Source organism: Mus musculus, chromosome 7 (genome assembly GCF_000001635.26).
Source record: "Mus musculus strain C57BL/6J chromosome 7, GRCm38.p6 C57BL/6J".
Classification (NCBI taxonomy): domain Eukaryota; kingdom Metazoa; phylum Chordata; class Mammalia; order Rodentia; family Muridae; genus Mus; species Mus musculus.
In genome coordinates, this window is record NC_000073.6 from 73,354,820 (window position 1) to 73,380,850 (window position 26,031).

The 26,031-nt window shown below is 46.9% G+C and overlaps 1 protein-coding gene and 1 long non-coding RNA gene across 3 annotated transcripts in view; one reads left to right on the top strand and one right to left on the bottom strand.

The window, feature by feature from the left end:
- Window positions 1-20,955, bottom strand: part of A730056A06Rik (RIKEN cDNA A730056A06 gene) — a 61,969-nt gene extending 41,014 nt beyond the window's left edge. For both annotated transcript variants that reach the window (NR_040325.1, NR_040324.1), the window contains exon 1: window positions 20,698-20,955. This is a non-coding gene — a long non-coding RNA (RIKEN cDNA A730056A06 gene). The remainder of the gene's footprint in view (window positions 1-20,697) is intronic.
- The window catches only part of Rgma (repulsive guidance molecule family member A), a 44,380-nt gene continuing 39,049 nt past the window's right edge, over window positions 20,701-26,031 (top strand). The window contains exon 1 of the mRNA NM_177740.5: window positions 20,701-21,069. Coding sequence (NP_808408.2) covers window positions 21,056-21,069 — 14 coding nt within the window. The 5' untranslated portion in view covers window positions 20,701-21,055. The remainder of the gene's footprint in view (window positions 21,070-26,031) is intronic.

The following is a 26,031-nucleotide window of genomic DNA, read 5'->3' on the forward strand; positions in this document are numbered from 1 at the left end:
AGCCCTGGCTGTCCTGGAACTCACTCTGTAGACCAGGCTGGCCTAGAACTCAGAAATCCACCTGCCTCTGCCTCCCAAGTGCTGGGGTTAAAGGCGTGTGCCACCAGCACAGCACCAGGCCCAGGGAAGTCTTTTGACACTCAAATGCTTTCCATCTGGTAATACTCTGTCTCCGGGCACCAAGCAGACAGACTAGCTCAGTACGTTTCCTCCTTCTCATCTACCTGATGAGCCACTGTTGATTCTGTGAGCTCCTGGCTCCTCACAGTTCAGATACATTGTTCTCTCCTATGCTCAAGTACTTACCTCCCACCTGGAGCCCTAACTCCTGTAGCTTTATGGATAAGAAGAATGAGAGATCCACACACCCAGAGGGTTCTAGCCCACTCCACCTTCTCTACCACCACAGACGGGAAAACTCAATCATCCAGAAAAGCATTGGCAAACTTTGCTGTAAAGGGCCAGACAGTAAATAGTTTAGGCTTCCTGGGCCATACCGTCTCTGAAGCAATGTCTCATTTAATGTCGTTATGACACAAAAGCAGCCCCTGCCAATATGTCAACGGAGTATGGCTTTGTTCCAGAAAAGCTTTATTTGCCGAAACAGGTGGCAGGCCAGATAAGGCTGCCATCCTACCCTTTTGTCAGTTAACACTGTGTGCACGTGCATGGGTGCGTATACACGAGTGTGTGTACGTGTGTAGTTTAGATTCCCTGCAGTTTCATTCTTTGTTTTCCCCCTTAAATTGCTCTATGACTCTAAGTGTATGCTTTAAAGGGTTAGATGATCTCTGCCTTCCATCCTAAAGTAGCAGGGCTGGGATTACAGATGAGACTACATCTGGCTTTTTACCTGGATGTAGGGATAACACCTATGTCATCAAAAAGCAAGCACTCCCTGGGCCTCTCCCTAGTCCAGATGCATAGAACTGGAATGTCAGGCAAGGGCTTTACCACAAACCCACATCTCAAGTTTTCTGTCTTGAAAGTCTTAATAAACGCTTCTACAAGAGCCCCATGTCTTTATTGTATACGCTGTCCCTTGGCGTATGATGCCAGGACTGTTAAAGACATTTTTTTTTAAAAACTGAAGATTATCAGTGCCGGGGACGTGTTACTGCTTCTAGTGGGTCGTGTCCAGGGTGCGGCTAAAGTGTCCTCCACAGAGGACTACCCACAGTACAACAAGGAATTATGAAAATGTCATCCGTGCCAATGTTGAGAAACCCCGAATTAAGCAAAGTGAAATCTATAACCCTCCATTGCTGTTCTCAAATATAGTAATTTCATGTGGTGCAGCCAAAATGACCACGTTTGAAATCTCTGTAGGACTTAACAAAACATTATAACCCAAGAAAGTAATCCTCTCGCAACCTAAGCATTTTGGACACATTTTTCACTCACTATAATGAACTCTTTTGAATCTACTCCCATTTTATTCATGAGTTTATTTATTGGCTATTCTTTCTTCTTAAAATATTCTTATTACATGTATATATTTGCATATGTATGTGTGATATTTGTGCATGCTTGCATACCCTAGCATACATATAGGGATCAGACAACAATTTTGGAAGTCAGTTTCTCCTTTTACCATGTGTGGGCTCTGAGATCGAACTCAGCTCATCAGACTTGGTGGCAGGCATCATTACCTACTAAGCCATCTCTCTCTCTGGCCCTGTTCGTTGTTTTCTTCTAAATCCAAAGGCCCAAACTGTTAAGATTCAGAAATGTGTTCAGTGAAAGGAAATCCTCGATCCACCTCAGCCCCTCTCTGACTGCAGTCTCACGGCAACCAGCAATCAGAAAATGGCCCGCTGTGCAAATACTGTAGGAGGGATCCTAAACACGCTCCTGTTTTCTTTAGGCTGTCCCTCCTATGGCTACCCGAAAAGATCCCCTGCTCCTAGCCTACTTCTGCTTTACTGTCACACTTTTTCTAGGGCCTCCTACTTTCCTCTCAAGGAGCCCACTCCTTCCAAGGCTGCTGTGTCAGCACCTGCCTCCTGGAACGAACACAAGTCTACCATGCCGGATGGGGAACCCACAATGCATCAAAGTTCGGATATTGCCAAAGTCCAATTTGGTGAAAAAAATGAGTTTTATTTAGGTTATTTATAGGAGTATGGGTGAAGGGTTGCTTACAGGAACAGAAATGACTCAAAGACAGCTGCATCACCAAGGCCGGTGTCGGCTCACAACACTGGGAACCTGCAGCACACTGCACAGCCTGCAGACAAGTCAACAGGCTGGAGAGCGTCCTTTCCAGATGCCTCAGTTGGTCTTAGCCTCTTCCAGGCAGCTTGGAAAGTTTGGACTTCTTCCACGCAGCTGGTCTGGCTTCAGAGTCTTTTTTTCTTTTTCCCTTGGCTTGTCTGAGAGGGACTGGCAGCTCTTGCTTACTCTGGCAAGGAAGGGCCTAGAGAATCTAGTCAGTTTCAGGGACTTCCTGGAGCTAGTTTGCGTCTTTTACCTTCCTGTTTAAGGAACTTCACTGTGGGTTGGGATGCCTGGGTGGGTGGGTGGGTGGGTGGGTTGGGTGGGTGGGGATGGTTGGTTACACAACATCCTTCTTCAGAGATCCCTTCTGAATGAGAAGTCCTATATTTTCTTCTTTCCCTCTCTTAATGCTTCTATTTTCTGGATACACTTTTGTTCCGTTGGGCCCCAGCATCTGTCAAAGTCAACAAAATGAGTGCCTCTTATACTTGATTCAGATCAGGCAGGACTGTCCCAGCTCTGAGAGTGAGAAGTGTATGTAGCCATGAGTGTACCGTTCTGCTGTCCATACACTCTTTAGACCACAAAGGGGGGAAAAAAACAAATAACAGATTAATAAAGCGTGTAGGAAACACCTACACAAGAGGCGGTGGATCAGGGTCATTGAATCACTCCTGATTCAGGGTCAGCATCTCTGGGGGAGGGGGAAGAGATGGTCCTCCTCACAGGAAGATATGGCCAGGACCCCAGCTTGCAGCAGATGGAGAAACAGCAGGTCCCTGGCAGTCTGCCCTTCTTTTTCTTCTTGACCTTTCAACTCCACCATAGCTGCCTTTTGTGTCTCAGGGTGAAAGCTATGGGCTCTAGTTCCCTCTAGTCCTCCAAGGACAGAAGAATGAGACACCCCTAGCTGTCTGTCTTGGCTGTGGGGGTGGATGACAGCTTGGTACTGGACAGGTGTCTATGTCACCTGACTGATGGGAATCCTAGTCTGAGAAACCTGAGTCTATCCTGGGTCTTACCCCCAAAAACTCTGCTCCTACCCTGCAAGATGACAGGGGCTGGTGGAGAGCATGCACTGGCAAGAGAGGAGCAGCGTCACCAACAATTGCAGGGATTGTTCTGCCTCCTATACTTCTACAGTGTGGTCCTTCAAGGAATGTTGGGGCCTCTCCACTTCCCACCACATCCCTATCCAAATAGACCTAGACCTGGCCGGTGCTGGAAAGAAGGCTACAGGTCGTCCGTAGTCAGATAGAGGTTGATTTAACATCCGAGTCAATAAGAGTTGGACTCGGGGCTGGAGAGATGGCTCAGCAGTTAAGAGCACTGGCTGCTTTCCCAGAGGTTCTGAGTTCAATTCCCAGCAACCACATGGTGGCTCACAACCATCTGTAATGGGATCCCATGCCCTCTTCTGGTGTGTCTGAAGATAGCTACAGTGTACTCATATACTCAAAAAAAAATCTTTTAGAGAGAGAGAGAGAGAGAGTTGGACTCAGGACAATGAATGTGAGAATAACATTCACTTTGCACAAATCTGAAAGTGTGACTAAGGCAAGTGTGACTTCCCTGTATGCAGTAAGGGAACTGAGGCTGTGCACAAGGGCTCCAGCTCATCTCTCTGGCCCTAAGGGCGTTGCTCTTTCACCGGAGATGGGGCTGCTCCGTTTCTGTGAAGCCCACAGCAGCTGTCCTGGGGAGTTGATAGGCATCTGATAAGCAAAAAGATCTGAGCCTGTGCACACCTGTAATCCTAGCTGCTCCTCCAGAGGCTAAGGCAGGAAGATCACAAGTTAAAAAGCCTTGAGGGGCTACAGAGTGAATTCAAGGCTGGTTGGAACAACTTTGTGAGTCTCTGTATCAAAATCTAAAGAAAATAAGGAAAAAAAGAAGGTAGAGAGAGAAAAGACAGGGACAGAGAGAAATGGATCTTACACAGAGAGATCTTTAGAGATGGACTGTTAGTTTATTCATTCCTGAAGCATTACCACCCATATATGGGAAACAATCAGTACGGTGTGGGTGTGTGGGTATGTATAAAAAGCACGTAAGCTTCCTACTGTCTTTAAGGGAAGACTACATATAGAAAAAATGGATATAGTCCTAGAATTGTCCTCTGTCGTGCAGTGCATTGTCTGTTCTTCAAGTAGCCTTAAGGCCACAGTTTTGGTGTTTCTGTGAAGGATCTCATTGGATCCTTTTGCCAAACCTTCAAAGAAAGAGGTTATCATCCACTTTGCAGGTGACAAGAGAGAGTTCAAAGAACTCTATGGCCTGTGGCCAGCCCAAAGTCACAGGCTAGAGACAAGACTTAGCATCAGAGCTCTCTGTCTTGTCAGGCATGCTCTGACCTCACCTTTTCCCTTCTGGCTCTTCTTCCCTTCCCCTCCACTTCCAAAGCAGTCACACGGTGTCCAAGCCCATCCTACTCCCAGGGGCAAGTGGAAGCATCCCACAAATTTAAAAGGCTTAAAACTTGATGATTTGGACTGTGGAGAAAGCAGGGGAAGAAGAATTGCCTGTTTGGGAACAGTCTGCCCATCTTCCCATCATATAGCCACTGAGGTTTAGGCTCAGGAGTTACCACAAAGGGAGCTCTGTCTAATCAAGTCTTGGGTATATCTTGGAGGTTCAAGGACACTCACTACCTTGCCACTCACCAAGTGCCTACCAGATACTTTCAGGGAACAACAAGCTGAGTCCATTATGTTCCCATGGCATTTTACAAGCCACGTCCTGTCCTGCCTCCTTCCTGCTGTTTATCTCAGTGAGTTCCCACTGAGGGATGAAGGCGGGAGGGAGCACATGCCTCCTGCCTAGTAAGTCTCCAGTTGAATGGTTGGAATACTGTCTAGACGGGCTTTTCGAGAGAAGCAGAAGTTGGCTCTCCATTTTCCATGGGTTCCACGTCTATGGATTCAACCAGCTGCAGCCTGGAAACGCACAGGTAGCATCATAATAACACACACAGATTTCTCTTGCCACGTTCCCCCAACACGGCAGCATAAAGAACAGCCACCTGCAGGGCACTCACACTGTATCAGAAACAAAGTCATCTCAACGAGATTTTCAAATCTATGAAAATGTGTGTAGGTTCCATGCAAATACCACGCTACTTGGTATAATAAGTATGGCAACTAGAACATCCTCCGCTATTGGTAACCTTTGTCCATGCAGACTGGGCGATATGGACACATTCTTGCACAGAGGGATTGATCCCTGAGACATTGGCTTCTAAAATTGTGGCGCTGGAAAGTTCACATTGTGTTAAGGTGGGCAGTCTGCCAACTTAGGCAGAAGACAGAACTCTTTGGGATGCCCCAGTCTTGCAACATTCAAGCAAATTGTAAAGGGGTGGTCTGTTCTGTTGTGCTCTAAAGCAAATGATTGCCATTGTCGATCATTCCAAAGCCTTCACAACAGCTTCCACTTTAGTGTTTGTTCCAAGTGGCCACCATAGGCAGGCCGAGAAAAAAAATCACAAGTACATATGTCCCTCAAAAGCCTAGAGATTTATAGTGATGCTACAGATACTGTTAAAGGGGAGAGGGAGATGTCATAGGCTGGTGATTGTCGACAGCACGATCAGCATGATGACCATGAACTTACAATCACAAGGTCTACAGCCAGCTTGCTGTTGCTATTTGCATTCTGTGTGCTTGCAGAAAACATTTGAAGAATCAAGGAATCAAGCAAAACTCCAAACACTGTCAAGAGACCAGTTAATGAGCTTCATTGACGATGCGCTCTAGGTAATAAAAATGCTGTTTTATCTCCACCCAATCACGTAGTTTGAGAACGATGAATGGCCTTGATTCGGAAGCCCCCGTTTGACATACCCATGGCCTCAGAGCCTTTCTTTCCAACACGATTGCAAGCTCCCTAATTCAACCTTTATTTAGTATTTACCATATGTGAGGCTTGCTGGAAATACTGCCAGGCATTGTCTCAGCGGTTGTAAGTCACTTCACTTACAGCCTCTCAATGATGCTGAAAGGTATGTACAGTCAGCCTTCTTTTATGATCCAAACCAATGAAAACATCAGCAATTTTCTTGGGGTCACTGAGTATAAGACATGGTCCCTGCAACTCAAATGCCCACTGCCTGGCTCCTGACACAGCAGGCCTACTCCGGGGGGGAGAGGTGGGGGGAGACGAGAGCATAAACCAAAAGGCCTTCTTAGCTTTGTGTTTTGATGACTGGGAGTGGTGATATCACACAGGAGTCTCCGAGCATGCCTAAGACAGACACGAGCAAGACAGGTCAAAACAGAGTGGGACATCAGTAGATTCAGAGTCTGGCAAACCTGAGGCTAATAAATTCTAGACGTTGGGAATTTGATATGAAAATGAGCATTTGCTTAGAATACGGAAAATTTTATACTTCAAAGAGTTTACAATAAATGTTTTACCATCCAGAAGAGCCATCTAATCTTTTTGTTAATTAGCTGCCTGGCAACCTCTACAATGCCTGGATTCCATACATGCTCTGCACACTCTTCTCTCACCTTTCCATGACAAAATAATGTCTTCTGCACACACACAGACACATACAGAGAGACAGAGACAGAGAGAGATGGAGAGACAGAGAAAGAGATGGAGAGACAGAGAGATGGAGAGAGAGGATAATTTAGCCTTCTGGGGTAGATAGAAGTTTGATTTTTATACTTAACTGACTAGATTTTTTTCCCCACTTTCTGACTAATTTCCAATGTGGAGACATAAATGTTCAAGGCAGTTGTCAAGACTGAGAAACTTTCATGGTTGTATAAACACTAATATTTCAGGGAACTTCTGGGTTTCCTATGCAGTGACTAGTCTTAAACGAATGAAACACATTGGTCAGTTGCTGTTGATGCCGTCATGATTGTGTGTACTAGAAATGTAGTCATCATAGCGGGAGGTGCTGCCATATGTCTTTAATCCCAGCACTCAGGAGACAGAGGCAGGTGGATCTCTGAGTTCAAGTCCGGCCTGATCTACTGAGTGAGTTCTACAGTAGCCAGGGCTACAAGGAGAAACCTTGTCTCAAAAAAACAAAACAAAACAAAACAAAACAAACAAAAAGGATGTGTAGTCATGTTGTTAATACCATGATTTTGGCAAATCATTAAGACACTGAAATCTCTTTCCAAACTGTCCACATAATTCACTCCCCTTAGTTAACTGAACTATCAAAATACCCAAGGGCTCACTCATCACTTCTGTCTCCAGTAAAATGCACTTCACTAAATGACTTTCTTGTAATATAGCTTTAATTTCTGTCTTAGAGAGTTTTTTGTTTTGTTTTGTTTTGTTTTTTGACAGGGGTTTGCTATCTAGCCCTGTCTACCTGGAACTCTTTACAGAGACCAGACTGACCTCAAACTCACAGTGATCCTCCTGCCTCAGTCTCCCAGGTTGCTGGGATTACAAGCATCCACCACCACAGTAGGCCAATTACAGTTTTTATTGTTGAAATAATTTCTCTGACTTCTGTCTTGTTCCCTCATAGTCCGTTCAGTTTGCTTCAATGTCCTGAGTTTTATTTTCCCTAAGGGACAGCATCTTGCCACGCTACCTATGTTAGTTTCTCATTCCTGAGTTCCAGGGAGATTCCACCTCAGCCTCATTCTTCAGGAAACAAATTTAACAAACACAAAATAGCTTCACTTTCATCTACATCCAAATTAGAGTCTGTAACTTCTCACTTCTTTTATTCACACTTTCTAAGCCATTTCCAAGATCCAGCAGTATGAATTTTCAAGCTTTGTCGACTTTTTCAATATGTCACTTGCCTCTCCTTTATGTTCAAGCTTTCTTCCAAGTCTTTGAAAATATTGTTTCCAGTTCTTGACATGTCTTCCTATGTCGTAAGACTTGAACTATTTCCTCATAGGCAGACACTGTCACAACACACTCACTAAACAAAATTCCAATCTTGGCAAAACTGAAAAATAAATCACAATACAGAGGCAACAGGAAGCAACAAGAAGACAAGGGGAGAAAATGTTCAAGGTGGTCCTCCATCCCAGCCATATATCTTGGTTTTATAGACTTCAAACACTTCAACAACAACAACAAAGAACAAAAAACAAACAAACAAACAAACAAACAAACAAACAAACCCAGCAGAGTTTTCCTAGGACACCTTCCCAGGCCTGAAAGCTAAATCAGAGGGAATCTGGGTATCACAGGAGAGCCAGCAAGGGGACAATACCACAGATCATGTGTGGGAAGAGAGTTTGGCCTCTGGGTGACCAGGGCCTCAGAAAGACCTTTGGTTTTGTGGTGACCATGAAGAAAAGAATAGAAAGTTGGTACTTAATGGGTACAAAGTTTCAATTGGGGAAAGACACAAAAGGATTACCACAAATTCAAGGCCAGTCTGCTCTGTAAAGTCTGAAGCCAGACAGACTACATGGAAAAAAAAATATACCTCCAAAAAATATACCTCATGCCACAGAACTGAGGCTGAAAAATGATCGTGATGTTAAATGTTGAGGAGACGGCTCAATTCGTCAAGTGCTTGTGTTGCAATCATATGGACCTGATTTGGCGTATCAAAACCCACACTAAATGTAAAGGCAAAGATCACTAGGCATGGCGGCACATGCTTGCAATCCCAGAGTTAAGGATGGGGCAGGGGGTGGGGAGGGAGATAGTCCAATGATTGGGGCACCATAGCCAACCTAGCCTATTTGGAGAGTTCCAGGCCAATGAAAGACCTTGTCTCAAAAAACAAGATGGACAACGGCCAACATTATTTGCTGGCTTTTACATGCATGGACACATGCACGGACACACATGCACACATGCACCTATATGGGGAACTATTGCAGAAAATATTAAAACGAACGTCAAGTTCCTGAGCTACACCCAGTCCCATTGGTCTTGCTGGCCAGTTCTTGTCTCGTGGAGACTCTCTGGTTCAGGCACCATAATCTCTCCGCCCAGCTTGCTAGTTTCACTGGTGGGTTGTTATCACGCCTGCCCCGTGCTTCAAATCTCCCACAGCCTTTGCGGTGCACATCAGGCAAACCCACTCTTTGCCACCGTACCTCTCTCTCTTGAACCTGGATGAGCTTTGGAGTGAAGGAAAACACAACACAAATTTGGTTCAGAAACAACAGTAATTCAATCGCTGGGCAAAACAACTAAAATCCTAATCTTGTAAGCCTTATTAAATCTAAATCCTCCAGAGGTGAATCCTGACGGATCCACCGTTGAAACCAGGAGAAACTAGTAGCTACATCTTGTCCTCACGCTATCTTCATCCAAAAGGACCCTCTCTCTCTCTCTCTCTCTCCTGCTTCCCTCTCTTTCACCACCCAACCTGTAAGTCCTGTCTACTCACCCAGTGATTGGCTCCTTTATTCATTAGGGAATGGTTTACAAGAAGTCACCTGAGTACATGACTCATTCCTCATTTGCGGCCCCTCTCAGGAGGGTAGAATTAGCAACAAAATACAAGCAACCCCAGTGCTATCCACAACAGAGGATGGGAGTATGAAGAGATGGGGAGAGGATCCCAAAAGAGTTAGAGGGAGGACTGACTGAATATGACCAAGATAATTCCTATGCATGCACAAAATTCTCAATTCACACACACACACACACACACACACACACAGAGAGAGAGAGAGAGAGAGAGAGAGAGAGAGACATATACACACATATACACACACAGACACACACACACACAGATACACAGACACACACAGAGAGGAGGAGAAGGAGACAGAGATTGAGAAGGAGAAAGGAAGGAAAGGTCTTCCAGAGTGGTTGGGCCATTCTACAGTCCCACCATGTTTATATGAGTTCTCTATGTTACCCACGTCCTTGCAAGCGCTTCATATCGTCTTTGTTTTTAGTTCAGTCACTCAGAGAGTGTGTGGGCACCTCACTATGGTTTTGCTTTGTTTTTGCCTAGTGCCTATTGGTGTCCAAGAGCCTCTCATGGAACACTGGGACACATGCTAGGCCAGTGGGAACTCTGAAAAGTCGCTATGAGGAGGGGGCTTAAAGGGTCCCTGACAAAGGCCACAGAGGGCCTGAGGAAGGGCATGAGAGTAAAGGGGCTGAATGTGATAGACAGCAAGGGTTCCAGAAACATCTGGAAAGCTGGCAGAGAGTCAGAGGGTCTGAGAGTCACTGCAAAGGAAGGATCGGAAGTAAATTCTCAGTTTCTAACTCAAAGAAGAATCTCTCAAAAACACTTCATTTTGCATGTAAGCCATCCATAAAATTCATAAGCTTCCGGATCTGGGCTTTCAAAACTGTCCTTGAGCTGAGGCTATACCTCTGAAAGCTCAGCTCTTTCTGCCCCTGCTGTCTTATACTCTAGCCCACTGGATTCTACCTGTAGGCCTTGGACCCCCAGCACTTAGGCACACAAGTCTTTCTATAACTCACAGCACACAGCCCATGCCTGAGCACCATTTATCCAGGTGATGGCGATGAGGTTTCCTTTCGAGAGCTCATTTTAAGATTTCTACATCTTAATATTTTTTCCCTCACTGTGACTATTCTTTTCCATAGGGTAATGAAAATGAAATCTGGTGTAAAACCATACAACATGTTTAGTCCTTCAGAATTAGTTGTGACTTCCGGCAGCTAGCTGGTCTTCCTGGGGAGCGGGCTCTTGGTGGCTCAACCCTGTTGGCTTTCTGGTCCCCTGGGTATTATTGGGCAGAAGGCCACCACTGGCTTGCTTTCCTTTAAGAGAAGTTCCTGCCCTGCCCCTAGGCTTCCATATTCCTGCCACAGGTGGCTGGGAGCCTTCCCTTTAAACGTGAGACTCTCTCCCTCCACCCACACACTGAGAACGCACCCTTGGCCCCAGAATTCATCCCTTGGGTCCTGGCCCTCCCTAGTAAATTGTCATCTGGGACAGAGTTTCCACAGGTCTCTCTAGTCCTCGGGCTTCCAGCATGGTTGTGGGACTTTTCAAAACTCATGATTTTAAGACACATTTTCCAAAGCTTTCCTGTCACCAGGCACACAACAGCAGCCCCCACATCATTAGCCTCCAGATGATGCAGCATGCAAAGGGAGCCAGCCAACCCAGCCGTGGAGGGAGAGAGCAGCGGATAGATAGATACGTGAACCAGAGCCCTCACTGTAGACTTACAGCGGGAAACACAGAGCATGCAGCTGGGCCAGGCCTTTTAATATGCAGAGCAGCCCACTGGCAAGTCCAGCCAAAACCCAGAAAGTGCAGACTCCAGCCTTGTCCCTGGCATTTCATAAATCGGCTGCTCCAGAATAATCGCAAAGAAATTGAGGTTATCCTTCAAGGTGCGAAAGGAAGGTTAATGAGCAAAAGCCAGCTCACCCTGTTATATCCCCTGCATCACAGTCACTGTTCCTGAATAACAGCAGAGCCACAGGTCAAATCTGAGCTCGTACTGCAAATCCGGGCGTTTTTGTCCCAGGAATATGAAAGTGACCTTGTGTCTCCTAATAATCCCTCAGAACTCTTCGGCGTCGAGGATGGGGATGACAGATGGCTCAGGAGTGCAAACTTGACAGGCAGGGCTAGCTCCACATCCACCCATTGCCTCTATTCTTCAGATCCTAGCTTCCAGGTTCCATGCTATGTATTTAGGGTTTTTTGTTTGTTTGCCTGTTTTGTTTTTTGGTTTTGCTTTTTTTTTTTTTTCCACAACCGGGAATATAGTGAAGCTTTATTTACTTTTTTCTTTTATATTTATCTTTTTTTTTTTTTGCTTTATTTTTGTGTTTTCTAAAATTAAAAGATCCAATATCCGGATCCTGCTTATTTAAAAACAAGAAAGCTAACTTCCGCTGTGTAAAGCAGGCCCCTTAAGTAGTTTCCCTGGAGGATCAGGCAGTTCCTGAAATGAACCCAATCTGAAGAAGCTGGAGGGTGGGGGTGGGGTGGGGTGCATGTGACCTGAACTTCCTCCTGGCATTTCCGTCTGGGAATTCACTCAGGTCTCAGGATCACAGAACCCGGCCATGTGTCAAAGCCAAGGCTAAGTGGCTGGCTTCTTTTTCATGCCTTGTTTCTAGAGGCCAGAGTGGTAGGTGCCCGTGTTGTGTGCTCTGGAAGATCTTAGCCAATGCAATTTCGGAATCTTAGGGACTACAAACAAGCAACTGTCCATCGTCATGCCAGCCACAACCCCCTTGAACTTGGCAGTCCTGCTCTCCATCGGGATGATGAGGTAGAAAGCTCCCCCCCCCCACTCTTACCACCAAGAAGCCAAGGACTGGTATGTTGGCCGGGTGTTGGAGAAGTGAGTTTGGGGGTTCTGCAAACGTGATTTCCCTACCAGGCAAAGGATCCCTCATACTCCAGTGACATGGAGATCCTTACACTAAAAGCAGCATCTATAATGTCTGGGGAGTTTCAGAAGAAGAGAAGTCAGAGCAAGAAGTGCACTCATCTCCAAAATCAGTACCAACAGTATCTGGTGCTACATGGATAGTTCCTGGGGGTTGGTATGGGTTTGGTTTAATGTTGCTTGTATTTGGGTCTCCAAATAGTACAAGAATCTGCACATAAGACACGGAGGGAACCCTGCTCCCAGTTGGTTTTGATTGGTGAATAAAATTTTCGGTAGCCAATGGATGGACAGTGAGATAGAGGCAGGACTATTCGGATTCCCGGGCAAGGGACTGAGGAAGGAGGAAAGAAGAGAGAACCTCCATGATGGGAGAAGGAGAACCAAGATGCCAGGCAGAGAGGCACGGGACAGAGAACACAGCCGAGGGAATGCAGCTAGAGAGGGCTGCAAGACTGGGCCTAGGGCAGCAAAAATGGAATATAGATTTTAGTAAGTAATAACTCAGGAATGTTGGAGTGGGGCGAGTTAGCCACGTGGAGGTTTGGAAGTGGCCCAGCCATGGAGCCTCTTTAGTCACAGCAAAATATAAAGGCTGTGAGTGTCTCTCATTCAGGAATATAAAGCATTGGGGCAGACACTGCCACCATCTCCGCTGCCGCAGCGGCTGCCTCTGCCACCACCACCACCACCACAAGGATCATTCGAGTAGCATTAGTTGGGTACTGTGACAGGGGTTTCTCCCACCTTCATTCTGTTTCTGTCAAATCTTTCCAACTCTAATTCCAGGCTTTCCCTAAGTTCATCTAGATGTCCTCTCTGTGTAGCTTCTATAAGATGGTTTGGGTCTCAAACAAAAAATCCAGTTCTTCAAGCTAATTTAGGGTCATTTTCATTTACTCCAAGTTGGAACAATGACATCAAGCAGCTGTGGTGTTGCCACGCCTCCCAGCAGCTGGTGAAGGAGGGCACAGCAGTTGAAGCAAACAGGGGCCAAAAAGAAGACAAGAGACAGAACACAGATTCAAACTCAGGTCCTCTGGATCCAGAGCCAGCGAATTCCTTCTGAGTCATGTTAGATTCATGAAATGCATTCATGAGCTGGGCTTGGTGTTGTATACCTTTAGTCCTAGCACCCAGGAGGCAGAAGCAGGTGGATCTCTGTGAACCCAAGGCCATCCTGGTCTACATAGTAAATTACAGTTCTGCTAGGGCTATGTAGAGATAGACCCTGTCTCAAAGAAAACAAAAACAAAAAGCAAACAACAATGTACTCAACTTCTAATTGTCAACCCAATATTGCTAGGGGTCAACCACAATCTAAGCTCCATGTTCCATAGAAATGGACTGGTAACTGACAAGCAACAGCAACTTTCCAGCTTCTCTTGCAGCTAGATGGGGACACATGAGAAACCACGATGATCCAAACAGAACTGGGCCTCCTGCACATGCTCTGTCCTGCTTGTATCTGCAGCCCAGGCAGGCTGAACTCCAGCTTCGACTACTTATATCATAAAAGGGCTTTGGGGGAACCAAACAATGACTGGCAGGAATCTGAATGATCTCACAGAGCACAGCCTAAACAAAAAACTCACCCTGGATTGCAGCCTTGCCCTAATCAAATATGACATCAATACATTCTAAATACGAGTCATGTTTTTGTTATAAGAAAATTAAAGCCAAGAATGGTGACACAGACATGTAACCCCAGCACTCAAGAGTATGGAGAATTCAAGGCTGACTGAGCTACGTAGCAAGTCCATTTGTACATACAAACAAAAATACGTACATATATAAATACATATATGAGTGCATATATACATACATTTTGAATACCCCAAGTAGTACCTCTTGATAATAATAAGGCCTTAAGACACCCTAAAACCCTCTCTATTGTCATCCCCCATCTTCTATCCATGGTTAAATTTGTCTGTTCTGTAGTCTACACTCAATTTATGGTGCTCTCCTAAGGGAACCTTTAAAACTAGCCTTCATTGGAATCCAAGGTCTCCCTGTGTGAAGTAGGATTTATGTCTACTCAGTAAATTCCTACTTTGGGCTCCCTCTCAAAGGAGACAACGTTTAGCAACCAACATAAGAGCCCAGGAAACAGGTAGGACTCAGGGGTCACTCTTGAGACACTCATCAGAAGGCTTGATGAAATGCAGTGTCTCTCTGAGTTTCCCTGTGCCTCACATGACTCAGAGCCCACAGTGCACAGCGATGTTCATCCATAAACACTCCATGCATCTCACAGCAGCTGACAGCACAACGTTCATACTCCACTAGCTTTGGCCACACTATAGAAAGCAGAGGTCCGTGCTGACTTCCTGAGACGCAGGGTGTGTAGTATTTCTTTCCTGAATCTAATGAGAAAAGTATGGAAATAAGAAAACAAAAACAAACAAAGGGTTATAAGATTGGTATTAAAATGGATCCATTGGCTTTGGGCTTGGGTAGACACAAATGTGAATCCTGACTGCTTGCTTGTTTGCTTTTGGAACCTGTTTCCTATAACAATACAACTACTCATTCTTACCTGGAAGGATGGGCACAAGGACATAGGCAATGTCTGTTACAGACACTGGCTGTGCTTGTAGGCGAGGAACTCAGTAAATGATTGCAAAACAAAATCCAGAAAGATCCCCTCCCCACCCGCCTCCAGAAGAAGGGGAGGAAGGAGGAAGAAGAAGATGGAAGAAGAAAGGAAAGAGGAGGAAGGAGGGGGAGGAAGAAGGACAAGGAGAAAGACGCAGCAGCCAGCAGGCTTTCCCATCTCCCAGATCACCACAAAGGGAATGTGGCCCACCAGCTGGTCCCAAGGCCTCTAGATTGTCAAGGCCTGGCTTCTGTGGGTGCTATTGTGGGCCGGGAGGATGTGTGCACTGACCACATCCCAGCTGCTCTGCAGCTGGGGCTGCCCAAACCCTCCAACTCTTCTCATGTCTAAGTCAGTCAGCTTCACGGGAGGGTCCGCTTCCAAGTCCCTTTATTCTTCTGTCTTAAAGTCATGAAGAGGGGGGAAATGAAGATATGTGGTTGTTTTCTGTTCCTAGGACTATAGCTGACTTGAGCCAAAATCCTCATTTTGCTTTAATTACCATTCTACCATACATAGCAAGCAGGGCTGAAATGCTGACAGCGAACTTGAAGTTGGTCTTCTTTTCTTTCCTAGTGTGTATGTGTTGTGCATATATGAAGGTGTAAGCCATCTATGTGACAGAGCATGCATGAGAAGATCAGAGGACAACTTTTAGAGTCAGTTCTCTTTTTATTTTTTATTTTTTAATTTTTTTTTCAGTTCTCTTCTACCTTGTCTATGAAGCAAGCTATCTCCCTTTGCTTCTGCCATGCTGTGTAACTCCAGACTAGCTGGCCTGCAAGCTTCCAGGGAATTCTCCTGCCTCCACCTCCCATTTCACGACAGGTACCCTGCAACAGATGAGGCCCCTGCATCAAGCTTTTTACAAGGGCTACAGGAACAGAATTCCGTCTACCAGGCTACCAGAGCATTTTACTCACTGACTCACATCCACAGGCACAGACCTTGGGTTTTTAGATTAAACAGTCATACATATTATCAGGTATAGAAAACTAAATGACTTTCAAAGGATGGTTTGGGGGTGTCATGCCATCTGAGTCTGATTATCATTGATGATCTGACGATCTCTCTCTTCTCTTCTCTTCTCTTCTCTCTCTCTCTCTCTCTCTCTCTCTCTCTCTCTCACTCACTCAAGTATCCCTTTCTTTAGTTCTTTGGAGCAAAACTGTATAGCTTCTGTATATAAAAATATCCAATGTAGTGTTAGGGATTAAATCCAGGGCCTTGTGCTTGCTAAGCAACCACTTTATCACAGAATTATCTGCCCATTGCTCTTCTGCTATGCCACTTTGGTATTTCTTCATTTCTCAATTCTGCAAAGCATTTGGGCAGCCCCTTCTTCCTGGTGTCCTTTTAGCGCCTGAAATATGTTTCTGATAGCATGCCAACAGTAACAGAATCTCCTGGCTGGTCTTCTGCCTCTTGCCTCTGCAAACCAAGCTCTATTCATCCATTTCTATTCTTTTCCAACTCAACTACCTTCTATGAGTTTCTTTGGCTCAGCCTTCAGCAAAGATGGCAGACAGAGGACAACTTGCTGTAGTTCTCTATTCTGTGGGTCCTGGGAGTTGAACTCAGTGAGATTGAACTCAGGTTTCAGGCTTGGCAGCAAGCTCCAGCAGCAGTCATTTCTAACCCGCTGAGCCATCTCAGCGGTCCCCAGAAACTAACTGGATATAATTACTACCTCAGCGTCCATTTTTAGACCTGGTGTAAATCGTTTGAAACTCAGTTGTTTCTTGCCACCTTTGGCCTGGCTAAAATATCTCCCTTTCGGGTGGTTTTCTGGCATACACAGCCTACATGTTCCTCATTCCATTGACCCACAAACCCAACACACCCCACAGCTGCTGGCCCCGATAAAATCTAATTGATGAAGTCAGACAATGCCGCTATGTCCCTCCCTTCCACATTTGCTTCTTTTAGCAGATCACAGCTTCGTGGTGTCAAGGGTTGGAGGGGAAGGCCAGGAGGCAGACCTAAAGGAGCATTTGCAAATGCAGATTTTACTGGGACTATTTTATTGAAGGGAGGGGTCTACCTGGATGGAGGTGGAGCCTGCCACTCCTCAGAGAGATCCCTTTGCTCTTATTTTCCAGCTACACTACAGGTGCCTAAGGGCAAAGACTGTTTTGCAATCAGGATTTCCATGCAGGGTCCAGCCCAGGGCCTGATGGTGAAATGTTTAACCCCAAACCCCAGCAGGGACATCCATCCAGCAGGGCAAGTTCCCAGCACCTGTTGCCTTCCCAGATGTCACTGGGGCCAAGGGTGAGCCCGGGTGGCTCTCTTCCCCAGGGTTTTGGCAGGGTTCTGACTCGATACTCTGAGTTCCGAGCTACACTTTTACAACTCTATACTTGAATTTATCAAAAAGGATAGGCTAAGCGGGGGTATTCCAACCCGGAAGAGACAGCCCCGCCATGTGCCTGTTTTGTCAATCAGGCAAGAAGGAATCTTTCCTCGACTCATCTTGAATTCACTTCCTGAGGTTGCCTTCTCCCCCAGCAGGTGCCACCACTCATTTGAAACAGACAGAAACAGCAAATTGCTCCACACCCCGGGAGCTCCGCCAGCTTTCCCGCCCGCGGGCGTGGTGCTCGGAGGAGAGCCGCCTCCCGGTTGCGCCAACGCAGGACACTTCTCGCCAGCCCTTGACTCTTCTCGCACCTAACCGCTGCAGCGACTGGCAGCCTGGCGATCGGCCTCGCCGCCGCTGCGAGCAAGAAGATTTTCTTCTCACAAAAAGAAGGAAAGAGTGGCCGGGAAGGAGTAGAAGCTCCAGTTGTCTCTCTATGAAACCAGGTTTTTAACTCACCCTCTACTACTCTACACATCAGAAGAGAAACTGGGGTCGGGTGTGGTGGCACACGCCTTTAATCCTTGCACTCAGGAGGCAGAAGTATGCAAATCTCTGCGTTCGAGACTAGCCTGCTGCATAGAGCAAAATCCAAGACAGCCGGGCTACACAGATAAACTAAAAGGTGGGAGGAGGAGGAAGGGAGGAAGGAGGAAGAAAACCTGCTATAGATATACCTGTGGCTTCCACGTCCTAGTTTGCTACCGCTGTATTTCAAACAAACGAAACGGTCTTAAACTCATTTTAGCCTGCTTCCTGTTCCTAAGGAATTTAGAGTTGAAAGAAAAACAAAAGTTCCGTGGAGTTTTAGATTAGGAATGTTTCTAGATGGTTCTTGAAGCCATGCATGGTTGTTATAGACACACTCAACACACCCCATGGCCTTATTTAAAGTCAGTGCTTATGGGAGTATTTCAGCTGCCTGTGCAGAGAGTTCCGTGACAACTGAGTATGGAACAAGTGGCATTAATAGTCCTTGTCTTCACCCCCCCATGCTCATCAAGGTAAATCACTCTGGCTTCCGCCACTGACCCAAGGTTGAGCTGAGATCAATCCCTCTTGGTCTAGGAAGTGGACTGTTTATACCCCAAAATGAGGGAAAAAAACCTATCAGCTACTTTCTAACAATGGCTTTTGAATTGTGAAATGTTGGTCATGTCCAAAGAGCATTTTAAAAACCCAGGGGGTGGAGGGAGGTCGGCCATGGCAGCTGCCATCTTCCAGTAACTCGCCAAAATGGCGAACACAAAGGGAAAGAGGAGAGTCACTGGGTACATGTTCTCTAGGCCTTTTAGGAAACATGGAGTTGTTCCTTTGGCCACATACATGCAAATCTACAAGAAGGGTGATATTGTAGACATCAAGGGAATGTGCACTGATCAAAAAGAAATGCCCCATAAGTGTTACCACAGCAAACCCAGGAGAGTCTACAATGTCACTAGCATGCCATGGGCATAATTGTAAACAAGCAAGTTAAGGGCAAGATGTTGGCCGAGAGGATCAATGTGCGGATTGAGCACATCAAGCACTCAAAGAGCAGAGACAACTCCTGAAGCGGGTGAAGGAGAACGATCAGAAGAAAACGGAAGCTAAGGAGAAGGGCACCTGGGCTCAGCTGAAGGGCCAGCCTGTGCCATCCAGAGAAGCACTCTTTGTGAGGACTACGGAAAAGAGCCGGAGATTTTGGAGCCCATTGCATGTAGATTCGTGGCCTAATGTACAAAAAGGAAATAAACGACTAAGACTGCAAAGTGTTAAAACAAAACAAAACAAAACAACCAAAACCCAAGGGGGAGGAGGAAGAAAATGACCCAAGTGATAACAATTATTGTGCCTCTGCTATACACCAGGCTCTCCTGGGTGCTGAGGATGGCATGATGACCCCAAGGTGGTTCCTGATCTCTTGAGTATGATGAGAAGGCCACAAATAAAGGTATAATTACAGATTGATGTCAGAGCTAGGGAAAACAACACCTGGGATTTGAGAATTGGGGACAGGGTTGGAGGAGTGTCCCCAAGCAGAGGATGATAGAGTACAAAAAGGAAATGTAAACACACACACACACTTTCTTGTACAACTCCCTTATTTATAGACAAGGAAACTGAGGCTCAGCAGACCTAAAAGATTTGTCCAAGGTCGAGGCTAATTTTAGAAACGGGGCCAACTGCAAGGCCCAATCCCTTCCTGCTAAAAGCACATGGAGTTTATTTATAGCTCAGTTATAGACTAGTCTAATTCATTTGGCCAATAAACGCAGAACATTGAGTTCAAAACCACATCCCTTAAGACCACAGCATAAATAACGACGAGGGTCTTAATACGGACGATACCTTTTCATTAAATACAGAGTTCTCATCCTATCAAAATTCCAGCGCTTGGTTCAGATTAAGAGAAGATCGGGTCGTAACCCCTGTATAAAATATCCTGGCAGCGCTAACTGTTCAGTGATAATTTGAGTGTGAGCTGTGTGTCCCGGCTGACTTCACACCCCAGCTAGGGTTTCAGACCTATACGTGGTGTTGGGGTGAGACCCTGGAGATGAGCTGCTGGCGGCTGGCTGTGCTCTCCACTGTGTGCGTGAGCTGCATGAAGAATCCTTTTGAGAAGCCCGGAGTTTCCTCTGGCAATCTATGCGAGAAGGGTGCGGGGCGGGGGAGGAAGACGCTGTGACCGGAGGTTACCTCTGAGCTGGACTGCAGAGGGAGGGGTGGGGGAGTACAAGACAGTCTGTTTACTCCAGACTGCGTGTATTCGCGCACTGTGCATGCAATATACATATTATTTATTTTTTCCAATAAGATTCTAAATAGGAGTAAAATCCCTATAGAACAAAGGTGACTTTCGGCAGATGTCAATATTTATCCACGATTGGAAACCTCTAACCACCGTAGGCTCCCAGGTTGAAAACGTGGACTCCAAGCCACCTGGCTCAGGGTTAAGAAAGTTGGATGCGTTAGCGGAAGGGAGGGTCGCTGCACTTGCTGCTCGAACCCTGGGATCGCGAGCCCGCAGGGAGAGTGTGCGCTTTCTGCAGGCTCACCCCCTACGTCCTCACACACCCACTAGCGCGGATCAGCAAGGGTGGGACCGCGGCGGGGCGGGGCCTTTGGAGCCCAGACCCCACCCCTCCCCCTCCCTCTGCTCCGCTCCGCCCGCGCTCGCCCCCCCGCCCGCTCCCGGGGTGCCCGGCCCGCCCCCTCCCTGCCGCGCGCAAACGAACCTCGCGACGCCGCGCTCAGCGGTGGCGGTGGCGGCGACAGGCCGGGCGAGGCAGCAGGTTAGCCCGGGCCGCCCTACTCTGCAGGCGTCTCGGAACTGCAAGCTACGCCGCCCGAGCCCTGCGCCCGGGAAGCACTGGCCAGCCGGCCGCTCCTGAGGCTCGCTCCTCCAGGCGCTCGCAGGCATGCAGCCGGGGAGCAGGCGGAGCGCCCCGGGTCGCTACTGAGTCCGCTGAGCTGCGGGGACCAGCGCCAGCCGGGCCCCTCCCACCTCACCCAGGGGCCCACGAGCGACCGCCCTACACCTAGTCTTCGCGCGCAGCCCCGCCAGCGCCAACCCCCCGCGGGCTGGAGGGGCTCATGCAGCCGCCAAGGTAAGCGCGGACAGCGGGGGCACGGGGTCCTGAGGTCCCCAAGGCGCTGCGGACACTTGCGCTCCGCCGCCTCACTGATTAGTGGCTCCCCCAACCCGGTGTCTCATCTCACACACTTAGGGTTTTGCCTCGGATGACTCGCCTTCGCACTTGGCAGCAGGAAAGTTTTGTGGTTTGGTGTTTTTTCTTTTCCCCCAGCCCCCTAAGATGCTGCCATGAGGGCAGTAGGCGCTGCGCGTGGCTGGGCAGACCCGGCGCCTGTCCCACCCACTGTGTACCGCCTGGAGCTCTCTCTCCTGCGCGGCCACCTCTTCCGGAGGCGAGAGCCCCCCTGACCCACAGAGCTCTTGACAGATCTGATCACCCCGCTGACCCACGGTGAAACCGGATTCTCTCACTTAACCCAGGCCCGGGTTGCAGAAGCTGGAAATGAACGCACCTGCCCCGGGGCCGTCGGCATTGTACATTGTACAGTGTGAGTGACCCTTGCTTAGGAGCGTCCGGTGTGCTAGACTTGGGGTGGTGGCTAAGGGGCAAGGGTCCCAAAAGGTCCGACGTTCCTAAGAGGAAGGCAAGGCACCACGAGGACTCAGCGCCTGACTTGAGCCATGGCTCATCCCTGAGTGTTAACTAGGGGTAGAGGGACAGGTGTATTGGGGGACCGGTGCAAATATGAATGACACTTGGATGCAACTCTTGATTGCATCTTACTAGAGTAGTTGCATTAGATTTTCTCGACGAGGGAGTCAGTTTCCTGAGACTGGAACTTTAATGGGAGCCTGTGTGCTGTTATTATGTGGTGTGGTTTCGGAAGGCGTTGGATTGTATTTATTTTATAAATTGGGTGTCTTGAAGCGGATGGATTAGGGGAAATATCGCCATCTAGCGGAAATGGTGATCTGTACCTTCCTCACAAGCCATGAAGTTGGGCGTTCTCAAAGTTCCCCTATATGAGGAGATGGAGAGATGGGAACTAGCCAACGTGTCCAGAAAGACTGTTTCTCTAGTGCTCAGGCCATCCTGTAAGCGGGGCTTGAGCACCCGCTGCCCGGAGCTTAGCTCTCAGGACCGAATGACGAATTGTATTAGTGGCAGGATATCACCTCCAGGACTGCCATTCCCTTCTGTGTAGTTTTGGGTTCTTCTAGCAAAAATAAAGTAAACGGTCACCTGCCTTTGTCCCTAGGCATCTGGTCCAGGGATCTGGCAAGCCTGTCACGGTCACTTTACTACTCTCTAGTTCATCTGTACCTATATAGTGATTTGTGAAGTTAATGTTAAGCCCTGACTCTTAGAAAAGAGATTAGATGCTAAAGTGTGCTCTTAGGGTAACTGAAGAACGGGAAAGAGCGTCATGCCATCTCCACTGAAAGGGAACAGTGTACCCCCAAATGGCCTCTTGGTTTTTTTGTTTGTTTGTTTGGTTGGTTTTGTTTTGTTTTTTGTTTTTTGTTTTTTTCACACACACAAGGGGAAGAATTTCTGCTGTTCAGGCAGGCCTACTTCCCGGAATGACTGACAGGCAGGATGGCAGCAGTTGGACAAAGGCTCTGGGTGGGGCACCCACGCATCCCGGCGGGCAGGCTGCACGTTCTTTAATGGCTGGATTTGCTGCCACCTTCCAGGCCTGCGGATACTAGCAGGGAATGAGTTCTCTGTGTGAAGGGCGCTCCGGCTCCTTGGAGGGCATCCTGGCTTTCTGCCTGTGATAAAGCGCTTTCTCCGAGAGGCTCCTCTGGGCTTCAGTGGTAGTAAGCAGGGATCCGGCCTCTTTCTTTGCTCTTTTCTCGTAGGTCTTATGTGTCCCAGGCTGTTATTTACTTGTCTATGGAGCCAAAAATGACCTTGAACTTCTGATTCTCCTATCTCATCTAATACATGCATTGTTGGGAATCAAACCCAAGGCTTTTTGGGTGCCGGGCAAGCACTTTAGCAGCTGGGCCACATTCCAAGTTCCAAATCTCCTTTTTTCCCCCAAAACTCTGCCCCTTCATTTCCTTCGCAGATAAAGGCTGGCGCTATCTATCACTCCTAATACACGTGTGGCTCATCTGTCCATCCTACCCCTGCTGTCCTGTCTTGGCTCTGTCTCTCCACTCTCACATATTTGTTTAATAACATGACAGAAGGGTTCCTAGACCAGCTTGGAATCTTATAAAGGGAGCATATCTGACTTTCATTGCTGCCTGCCCGGGATGTAGGTGGATACAGAAGGAAATGCGGCATGGAGGTTCCTACTGAATGTGATTCCTGAGCCTGCTCTACAGCAGTCTTCGGCAGCCCAGGTTCAAAATTAAAGAAGTGGAAACTGCGCATCCCTGACACCAGGACAGGGCATGATGAAGCCAGGATGCTCACTGCTACCAGGAAGCAGGCTGGCATTTTCATTTCCTGGGAAGAAAGGATTCCAGAGATGTGTAGGGGCGTGGCCATAGTGCTGAGTCTAAAGCCCGTGGGTCTCAACCCCCTTGGGGATTGAATGACCTTTCCACAGGGGTCACATATCAGATATCCTGCATGTTACATATTTACATTACAGTTCATAACAGTAGCTAAATTACAGTGATGAAGTAGCAACAAAAATGATTTTATGGTTGGGAGGTCACTGTAGCATATTAAAGGGCCACAGAGTTAGGAAGGTTGGGAACCACGGGTCTAAAGTGCTCTTTTCTGCAACAGCCTTGCTAAATGAATTAGGTTCAAGCACATTTTAAAAACCGTACACGGCTGCAGAATCTCATCCTGCCTTAAAGTGTGCAGGGTAGACAATGAAACAGGTATGTCCCTGAAACCTTCCAAAGTAGGTGTGGGCATGGGTACATCCAAGTGAAACGGCACAGCTGGAGGAGGGTTGTCTGAAAGCATCATAGACTCATTGGAGTATGTTAATTCTACTAAATACTTTAGGACAAAACCCTTTTAAATGGAATTGTTCAGCTTACGTTCGTCTGCTTCTGTTTCTCGGAATCCTTGAGAATGGCTTCGAGTTTCAGACTTTTCATTGTTTACTCATTCAAAAAAACATAACTGAGGTTAGCCTGGTGAGGAGAGTCTCTGGTTCTCCCATCTGTCTGGTTTCCAGCCCAAATAACAGATTCCTTTTTTCTTTACCCCACAGCCTGGTTCTATCCCTTCTCTTAGCAGTAGTTGTAGACAGGGATGAGGAGAAAGTTAAGGTCTGCTTTACCAAGGACACATGCAGAATCAGGCAGACTTCAGGCTCCTTGCTGACAAATGGACATCTTTAAGGAAGACACCTAGTTTCTTGGCTATCCTTTGAGTGGAACATGCTGCACATGGCCTAATCAGGGGTGAGGGACAGGAAGTCTGGTGAGGAATAAAAGTTCATAATGAGGAGGAGGAGGAGGAAGAGGGGCAGTTTTGAGATTTTTGGCAGAAATTGACTATGTAAATGCAAAAGTCTTTAATTTAAAACATTTTAGAGGCACTGCTAATTGATGAGTCTACAAAGGCATGCCCTCTGAATGGGGAATAAAGAGTCGCAAGCACAGTTTATGAAGAGGGTTAACTGAAGAGTTCCCCCACTGGGCTTTTTCTGTGGTTTTCAATTATCTATTTAAGCATTGCTGCCCAGAGGTAGAACTTTCAAAAATCAAAATAGTGTATTAGCTAGGGTTTGAAAATCAGAGGGGAAACACAAGTCCCTGAAAAGAAAAGATTTTAGTAAAACAAGGCTAATTCTTTTAGATTCTGTGTCCTCCGAGGGTCAAAGCAGAGAGCAACAAATTGGAGAGAGAAGCTCTAAAATGTGTCGCCTTGTGTTTCCCTGGAGCATTTTAATAGTCACTATGTTTGTTCATCTTTCAGGATGCTCAGATCTCAAATTCCTCTCAGGAGCTTGCCCTGGCTGACAGGAACAATTTGTCCTGTTACCTGATAGTGCTTTCTGCTCTTATCTGTGTGCACAGAGCTGATCTGCTGCAGTTCTCCATGCAAGTTTCTGTACCATTACCTCCCTCTTAGCATGATGGCCTCACAGAGGACGGATGCAAGCACGCTTTGCTTGCCCATAGGCATATTGAAGAATCTCTTCCTTGATGACTTGTTAGGTGCCACAGGCACACACACACTAAGACTGATGTGGCAGCCTGATAAGCCTTCAATGCTTAACATGCGTTAGCCAAAACTTGAGGCATTCTGTCAAGGGATGCATTTTCCTTGTAAACTTAATATACTGTACTCAGCATTCCATGCTCAGTATGAACTCTTCCCTCCTGAGCACCTGTTTATAAGCCTTGACATCACAATATACAGGTTGCTTTTGCAAAGTCTTGATTCTGTCTGCCAAAGTTTAATAGCGCACTCAGTCTTGCTGGCTAACATTCCCCTGGCAAGGATACTTATGTTAATCTGTTTAAAGGCTGGCTTTCAAGCACCCAGTATGCATTTTCTGCCCTTGATGGTGTCATCCTGAAAAATAGATTGCTTTTACAAAAACATAACCAGGGGACACTTGAAACCACAGGATTTTTTTTTTCCTGGTCATCAGAAGAGCACACAGAAATGCGTAGCTCATTGACAGGACCACAGAAATTATAGGGTTTCTTTGCAGTAATTGGTACCTTGGAGAGAATAATAATTAATATTTGGACATTTGGGTGGGTAATATGTTTTTAATTCTCATTTAACTTAATACCTTGGATAGAAGAAGGTATAGTATAAATAATAAATAGAGTTTTGGAGCAAATGCATTGCTGGGAGGCTGGCTCACCCACAGCTACTATGAGATTCATGGTGACATCTCTTACAGGCCCACCCCTGCTAGGCATGGGCAGGTCATTTTTGTCCTAGGACATGAGAATCATGAGAGTTTAGCTTACCTTGTCACAATCGGTCATTGCCACAGAAACAGTTTGCTGTTTTGACTTCAGAAATTCTGTCTGTTGTGTTGGGACTGTGTCCTTGAGGTCATGCGTTGGGTTTTTAGGAAGTGCTTGGATC